We start from the raw sequence: 9,038 nt of genomic DNA, 5'->3' as shown, positions 1-9,038 counted from the left end.
ACGAGTGGATCACCACTTAGCTTCATACTTCCTCCTCACGGATCATGCTCAATGGGGTGGCCGGCCCCTCAGTGTCGCACTATTGTTGTCTCCGACGGGGCAATCCTATTTCGCCGCTTTTGTTCGTCATTGCGATTGATCCGCTTCAACAAATTCTCAACCTTGCGACTACTCATGGCCTCTTTCACAAGATCAGAGGACGGAGGGCAATTATATGCACTTCTCTCTATGTCGACAACGCGCCAGTCTTCCTGGCCCCTTTTAGGAGAGACGTTGAGAACCTTCCGACGATACTTAACCACTTCGGTGACGTGATGGGCCTATACACAAATTTTGGAAAAAAGTTCTGTAGTCCCAATCCGATGTGGACACCTAGATCTGGATGCTATCGTTGCTAGTTTGCCGGCCACGTGGGCCTCCTTCCCCATCAAATATTTGGGCCTACCACTATCAGTGTGGCAACTTCGGACAAGTGATTTTCAGTTTCTTGATGACAAAGCAGCTAAGAGACTTGTGCCATGGGATGGTCGAAATATCACTTCCTCGGGCCGATGTGCGCTCATCAAGTCAGTGCTAACTTCACAAGTGATCTACCACATCATTGCTCTCAAGCCGACTCAAAGCACCCTAAATAACTTCAACAAGATCGAAAGGCCCTTTCTGTGGTCGGGCACTGAGAAAACTTCCGGTGCGAAGTGCAAGGTCAATTGGTGATTGGTGTGCCATCCTACGGATTTTGGAGGATTGGGCATCATCGACCTCACAAAATTCGCAAGGGCGCTGAGACTTAGATGGTTGTGATTCGAATGGAAGGAGCCAACAAAGATGTGGGTTTGGTTAGAAAACCCTTGTGACGAACTTGACCGGCATCTCGTCTATGCATCCACGCACATTGTGTTGGGTAATGGGGCTCGCGCACCTTTTTGGGACTGACCTTGGATAAATGGAGAGAGGCCTATTCACATGGCGCCGCTCATTTTTTAGGCATCCACCAGAAAGAAATGGAAGATTAGGGAAGCCATGCAAGGTGACGCTTGGCTGTCTAAGATCAAGCTCCCTATTAATTGGACGATGAGCCACATTCGACAAATTGTGATCTTATGTGCTCGCTCAAGTGCGATCCACCTTCAGGAAGAAACTGATGACGACATCATTTGGAAGCATACGGCTAGTGGCCACTACTCCGCCACCTCCGCTTACAAAGCTCAATTCCATGGAACCACTCGGTCACCCATGACCTATGCGGTCTGGAAGCCTTGGGCTCCTCCCAAGGTCAATTTTTGTACCTGACTTGTTATTCAGAACCGGATTTGGACTGTGGACAGACTCGAGAGGCTTGGTTGGCCAAATTGTGGGTTATGTGTGTCCCCTCTGCAGACAAACCAAGGAATCAGTGAGCCATCTATTCTTCAAGTGTCGGTTCACCTTGAGGCTTTGGGGCATGATCGAGGCTTGGCTAAACCTCATGCACATTGACACTTCTCACTGGATTGATGAACGTTCCACCAAGGATTGGTGAATCAATATGTCCGAGAAGAATACAAGCAACCAGAAGGTGATGGCGTCCCTGACCATGCTAACTTGTTGGACGATTTGGTGTGAACGGAATGCTAGAGTTTTTAGGCACAAGTCCACGCTCCCGTCCATTATCCTCTCCAACATCAAGAGCAAGGCTACACTTTGGGTCACATCATGCCGTGAGAGTAGTGGCTTTATAATAATCTTATTGCCTTTGTTTGTAAAAGCAACTCTTAACTTCTTAATTAATGTATGAGGCAAATCTTTTGCCTCTGTTTCAAAAATAAATAAATATAGATATGTAGATGAACAGGAACATTGAAAATATTCTCCTAAGTGAACAAGCCTGTCCCGTTTGGTTTGGCTCAGTCTTCAACATACAATCAGTACTATTTGATATATGATCAAATACTCAGTTGCAGCTCCTCTCATCAACTGTGCTGGTTCTTACGTGTAACGCAAACAGTGGAGACATGAAAAACACCTCCGCCACTGACCGATGCAAGCACACGATACAATCAGAAAATGTGTGCAGTACTGAAAATACGGCGGAGAACATCAAAATCTGAAATAGAATTTACACCAGAAATTCATACACATAATTGAGAATTTCATATAGATGAAATGAGTTTGAAAACAGCCTGCAAATTAACTGACAGCAACAACGACGACATACAACCTGTGTTTTGATTTTCGGTTTGAGCTTTTTTTCGCCCTAGGCCGAGATGGCCGAATTTCGGCCATTTTCAAAAATTTCGGCTGAAATTTGATCAAATTTTGACTGCAATTTGACTTAAATTTGACCAAAATTTCCCAAATTTGAGCAATTTCGGCCTAAATATACTTTTCGCCTCAGGCCGAGATGGCCGAAATTCGGCCGAAATCCACTTTTTGCGGCCGAAAATCAAAACACAGCATACAACAAATACTGATCGACCTGGAGCATACAACAAACTGGATATGCAGAGAAGCACAACGACGACGACCGACAACTACAACAACAAAGAAACGCTGACGAGGAGCAAACACAAACAACACTCTAGGAGTCTAGGCACCAAACTCTTATTAAACTGGTCGAAATCTCTATGATAAAACACCTCAAACTGAACCATGCTGGGTAATTAATGGTGGTACCAAATGCACGGCGAGGTGTCTGAGGGCGCCGCCCATGGCAGGCAGCGGTCCATTTCGTCGGGGACCGAGTAACACCACCGGCCGGCGTCGGCGCAGGGATACTCCTTCTGCTGGACGACACTGTGTGGCCTGCCAGTGTAGACGTCGTCGAGGAAGTAGATGTAGCCCGGGCTGCCGGCATGCCCCGTGTCGAAGGCCTTGGAGCAGGCCCGGCCGACGAAGAGGACCTGCCCGCTCAGCTGGTACAATCGCCAGGAAGCCGGCAGTCCATCCTGTTGCTTCTCTAGGCTGAAGACCTGGAACCGGCAGGTCCCGCCTCTCGCAGGCGAGATGAACCTTTTCACCATCAGCAGATCGGCACCCGAGGCGGAGGGCAAGAGGTAGTGCGATACGATCTCCCCGGGTGCCGTTTGGTGACCATGGACATGGAATTTGTAGGCGTTAGTTCGAATGGTGAGCGAAGAGGCGCCGTCTCCAGCAGGGGCGATTTCCGGCTTGTAGCAGACGAGGTAATCCTCGGAGTCGACGGCGCAGAACCATCCGTCGTAGTAAGTGAGGTCTTCGGCGCTGCGCCGAGCCGGCCCCATCCCCACCGGCGGCGACAACCAGCAGTCCATGCCCGGGCGCCAGAACGCCATGTTCGTCTGGCTGGAGGTGATGGCGGCGACGAAGCAGTCGCCAGACGGCGGCGCGGCGGAGATGACGGCGGCGCGGATCATCATAGGGCACGTGATGTCGCCGGAGTTGAGCGGGATACGCACCCTCTCCGGCAGGGCGACGCGCTCGCCGGTGCGGAGGTGAAGTAGGGCGTGGCCGCGCCATGGCTCGGCCGAGATAACGAACCAGCCGCCCGGAGCGGACCCGCAGAAACGCGAGCCACGGCCCTCCTCGGAGAGGGACGGGCGCGGATCGCCGAAGCCGCCGAAGATCCGGTAGGTCTCGGTCTGGGCCGTGGACGGCCTGAGGAGGCGCGGCAGCGGGGGCGGATTCTGCAGCGAGACCCGCCGCCAGTGCTTGTTGACCGCGGACGCCCTGACGCGGTCCACGATGCACGACAAGAGGAGCAAGATGCGGGCGAGAACGTCTGGGTGGAGGCCCGCCGCCGCCGCCATGGCAGGGACCGGGATTCTAGGGTAGGAAAGCTGCTCGTTTGGACAGAAAGTGAGGTGGGGGTGAGAGTGCAGGGGATCCGCCCCGTAGGTTCTGTTTTAACGCACGCCTGCGATAATCCCGAGAAAAGATTGTACCCTAGCAGTTTGGTCCCTGTAAATCACTTTTATTGCACGCACGTTTTTGCTAGTGCCTATTTTGCTTCCAAAAGAAGAATGTGAAGCTAGCATCCAAACACTAGCTTTCGGCCGGTTGCCCGCTCGTGCGTCATGCTGCGTACTGGGCCCATGTTTCTTTTCTTCCTTGTCTCCTCTCTCGGTTCTTCTCCACCGCCCATTTTAGTTGAGACTGGATTTTCTACTCTCCGGTGTATTACACCCGAGTCGAGTTAGAAAAAAGTTTAAAAAAAGTTTATCAAACAAAATCCAAAAAATCTGAAATTTTGCTACATCAAACTTTATCATATGTTTGAGGTTCTTGCCAAGTTTCATCGAAAAATAACATCCGAGGAGCTCTCAACGAAAAAAACAAAATCTTTGCTGAAAGTTTTGTGCACTGTTTGAGCAGTAATTTTGTTGTTTTTGGTGAGAGCTCGCCAGATGTTATTTTTAGATGATATTTTGCAAGAACCTCACACATCTGATAATGTTTCATGTCCCAAAAGTTCAGATTTTTTGGACAATGTTTGATCACGTTTTTTCTATCTTTTTCTAACTCGGGTGTACTACACCTGAGAGTAGCCACTACTTTCTGATCTTAGTTCCCTCCGACCCAGTAGCATCCTCCACAGCCACACGCCCATCCATGCGCCTCTCCGATGCCGCTCGTCTGTTGTCGGCCACATGTTGGACACAGGCCATCGTTGGATTCAAGGCCGCCGCACACCAAGGACCGAAGTGATGCTGCAGACGCTCAACAATTGCCGACCATGTGTTGTGGAGAGCGCCATTGCGATGCCATGGCGAGCTGCAGGAGAGTGGCAGGGGGGCTGGGACCAGCGCATTGGTGTGTGAGGCCATGGTGTGGAGAGCGCCATTGCGAGGTCATGGTGCTACAACCGACGGCCAACGAGTTACAACCGGCATCAGGTGGTGCTACATCCAGTGGCCTGGCGAGCTGCAACATGCACGGGGTGGTGCTACAACCGGTGGTCGACAGGCTGCAACCGTGCCGTCGCCATCAATGTTCGAACCAGCAATGCAAAAACTGTAACCAGCGGCACAAAAGGCTGCAGCTGGAACGGCACGGCGCTACAACCGGCGGCCAGCGAGCTGCAAACTGGCACGGGGCAGTGCTACAAACCACGACGTAAAAAGATGGAACCAGCAATGTAAAAATTTTGACCCGGCCACGGCCTTTGTTCTGATGGTGGATAGCAGGCCGCGTTGTTGCCGCCATTTTTTGCTTGAATCTGCAATACAAAAAGTTGCAACAGGAGGATAGAAAGTTACAACCGGCGACGCAATTTGTAGCGACCCTGCATGGCGAGCTACAACCGGTGATGACGACGGACATTTTTTCTGCAACCGTACCGATTTTCTCCTACTACCGGCGACATTTTTGCTACATCCATTCATGAAACCCCCACAGTGCTTCACGTGTGGTGAGATGTTGGTGCTGGGTTGCCGAGAGCCACAGCAGTGGCGACGAGCGCAGCGATTAGCAGGACGGCTGTCTAGCATGGAGCGGCAGGAGGCACGGTGCTGCGACTGGAGGCGACAAAGTGTGGCGCCGTGCATCCGAGGAGATGTGCGAGATGCGGGACAAGCGTGAGGAAGGAGAAGCTCGGGGGCAACCAGTTTTCAGCCAGATCCAATGGCTCGCGCGGATCGCATCTGACGGATCACGCGCGACGGGCTGAAATTTTGGGCCGGTGCGCCGGCACCTAGTACTCGCCCAAATTAATTGGCGCGGCTACATAATGCCTCGGAAGCCCAACATAGCTCTCTTGAAACAAGTCGGTTATTTCCGCCGCTCGAGCCAACAACATGCAACAAGCATTTAGTTTGGTCATTTAGGTAAGCCCCAAGCCCTAGATCCAGTTCTACATCACCACATCTTTCTTACTAGCTTGATAGATTTTGAACACTGTAAACTCTATGGTTATAATTTCTACTTATCCTAGGATTGCTTGTGGCAAATTCAAAGGCGTTGAAGCTGGAGAAGAATACTTTGAATACTCTTGTCTCTAGCTCCATCCTTGTGAGTTAAATTTTTCATCATTTCATGTTTTCTGTCAACTTGTAGGTTTGCCCTTATTCTCACATGATGCAAACACATCATTGTTGATGGACACCTAAAGTTGCAACAACTAACTAGTAGATCTGGAGTTCATTAAAGCTTCAAAATTAATCAAAACAAAGATGGAGATATGAAGGAACATAAGCTTTGATGTCAGCTTGGGCAAAAAGTGTCCTTCCTTCTTAGTACCAACAACAACAAAAATCGAGCACCATGAGTTAGAGGAAACTTGTTCACCATGAGTTTGATATATATGAGGAAAGAAGTTCATCAGTTGGTACGGCAATTCAAGTCCAACTTATTTCTGGCAAATTCCAGGGCATTGAAGCCAGCGAATAATACTCTTCCCTCTAGATCCTTGTGAGTTAAAACTTCATCATTATATGTTATGTATCAACTTCTAGGTTTTTCACCCTCATTCATCACATGATGCAACTTGTAAATGATCATAGACATTTAAGAATTGAAACACCTAGCTAATTGATGTTGTGTTCATGAAATTATCAAAATTAATAAGCTAAAAGGATGGAGATATAGAGGAACAGAAAAATGACATTTTATCTTCAATAAGAATGCGCCTAATGGTCAGTATGATCACACAAAAAAATCTTGAACCCTGAGCTATAGGAAATTTGTTTATGAGGAGTTTGAACCAAATTCAGCACTTGATATAACAATTTGTTTTGTATCATTGGAGGGACTAGTGCCAATTTTGTTAGAAGAAGGAAGCAAAGTACATGTTACAAATATTTACAAGAACAATGCATCAGAATAGATTTGCCACTGTCATCAACCACAATCCATAAGTCTCCTAAAGGCAAGCTTACTCTACCTTATGTCCACAAGGGACCTTCTAATCACCATATACACCGGGACATGGTTTTCATTACAGATCCCATTGTTGCCCTCAAAACAGATATTCCAACAACCATAAGCAACGAGGCCTCGCAACCAAGGCGATGATGCAGAAGCTAGCTGCAAAGTGCAGAAAATTTAAAGTGTCATGTTTTCTAAGTAATCTTCATTGTTGCAAAACTACCCTGCTAACACTAATAAAAGAACATAAGAAGTTAGAACAAACACCTGGAGCAAGTAGAAGTTTACTCAAATGCAGCGACCTTCTATGAAACGATGTGAAAGAAAGAAGTTGAGGTTAATTGCATACGAAGTGTATGTACAGTTTGGTTACAAATGTATTTTTGACAACTTACATGCAGAACAAAAAATATTTTTTATAAAGGGGGTCGTGATATTTTTGAAATGTACATATTTTTCTCAAATTTCTTATAGGGCACGTGCATGTTTTAAATATAAGTGTGCAAAATGTACAGTGGAAACAAGTGGTATATCTCCCATGAGTTATATATAGATATTTGAGCATCACTAACTAATTGTTTGGTTGGAGGTAACTAATAAGAAGAATATGAATTAATTACTTGTGATATATAAAGCCACGTATTTGGTTGGAGGCAACGAGAATTTATTAGAGATTTGGTATGCTTTTTCAGGGATATTGTTATGGGAGTTAAGAGTCTACCTCCCACCATTTTAATAACATGGGAGGGGTTGGGACTTATAATGAATTGTTTTAGACAGAGCATCTTGACCCTCATCATAAAGCTACTGAAGAAAACTAGGAATACTCTTCCCTCTAGATCCTTCTGAGTTAAAATTTCATCATTACATGTTCTGCATCTTCTAGGTTTGCACTCCCATATCACATGATGCAACTCGTAAATGCGCATAGACAACTAAGAGTTGAAATATCTAGCTAGATTTTGTGTTCTCGAAATTACGAGAACTGATAAGATAAAAAAAATGGAGATATACATGAACAGAATAATTACATGTTGTCTTCAGTAAAGAGTACGCCTAATGGTCAGTATCATCACAAGAAAAATCTTGCACCCTGAACTAGAGGAAACTTGTTTACTAGGAGTTTGAAAGAAGTTCACCTATCGATAGAACAATTTATAGGAACAAGTCATCAGAAGATATTAGCGGTAACAGTGCCCACTTTTTTTTGGAAGAAGGAAGCAAAGTACATGCTACAAATATTTATAGGAATAAGGCACCAGAAGAGATTGGCCATTGTCATCAATCACTAGCCTCCTAAAGGCAAGCTTATACTTCCTTATACCAACAAGGGTCCTTCAAATCACAATATGCACCTTGAAACAATTATTTACAGGTCCTTGAGCTCTAAACAAATATTCCAAGACCTATAAGCAATGAGGTCATCACAACAAAGGTGATGATGCAGAAGCTAGCTGCAATGTGCAGAAAATTAAAGTGTCATGTCTCCTAGAGAAGGTAGAAGTTTACTCAAATTGCAGCAACCTTATTTGAAAAACCTGTGAAAGAAAGGCGAAGTTGAGGTGAATTGTGTGTATAGTGTATGTACAGTTTGGATACAATGGATATTTTTGAAAACTTACTTGCAGCATGGAAACGTTTTCTGTAAAGGGGTAAAAGATATTTTTTGCCATCTATATATAGTTCTCAATTTTCTTATAGATGAATTTGTCATTTAGTAATGAAAAAGAACATATCAAAGGACATCGCATTTCTCATTTCAGTGCTTTCACATCCATAATCCTTGTTCATCTGGTTCATTAGAAGGTAAAGTCTCTAGAAATTCTGTAAGGATCAGAAAAAGGACAAGTAAACCTTTTAAATAGAAGTGGGCAAAATATACAAAGGAATCAAGTGGTAAATCTCCCATGAGTTAGAGATATTGGAGCATCACGAACTAATTGTTTGGTTGGAACTAATTGTTTTGATTGGAGGTAATTAATTTGAACAATTGTTTGGTCAGAGATATTGGAGCATCGCCAACTAATTGTTTGGTTATAGAGCACCCAGAAGCCCAACCCAGCTCTCTTGAAATAAGTTGGCCATTTCCCACTTTCAGGCCAGCAATGCGCCACAAGAATTTATTTTGGTCATTTAAGGGTACGTCCCAAGCTCTAGATACACTTCTACATGAACACATCTTTCTTAGGGCAACACCAACACTCCGACCCAAACGGATA

General features: G+C 45.9%; 1 protein-coding gene across 1 annotated transcript; it reads right to left on the bottom strand.

Annotated features, from left to right (window-relative positions):
- Positions 1-2,336: 2,336 nt before the first annotated feature.
- LOC119296810 lies at positions 2,337-3,764 on the bottom strand. The gene has a single exon (XM_037574869.1). The coding sequence runs from the start codon at positions 3,762-3,764 to the stop codon at positions 2,640-2,642; it is 1,125 nt and encodes a 374-aa protein (XP_037430766.1). The 3' UTR covers positions 2,337-2,639.
- Between the last annotated feature and the right edge of the window lie 5,274 nt (positions 3,765-9,038).

The sequence above is a fragment of the Triticum dicoccoides genome, chromosome 5A, assembly GCF_002162155.2.
Source record: "Triticum dicoccoides isolate Atlit2015 ecotype Zavitan chromosome 5A, WEW_v2.0, whole genome shotgun sequence".
Lineage (NCBI taxonomy): Eukaryota > Viridiplantae > Streptophyta > Magnoliopsida > Poales > Poaceae > Triticum > Triticum dicoccoides.
The sequence above is the reverse complement of the archived record's forward strand: the minus strand, read 5'-3'. Positions and strand labels throughout refer to the sequence as shown.

Coding starts and splice junctions, on each gene's coding strand:
- LOC119296810 (XM_037574869.1), bottom strand. CDS start 3,764: ATGGCGGCGGCGGCGGGCCTCCACCCAGACGTTCTCGCCCGCATCTTG.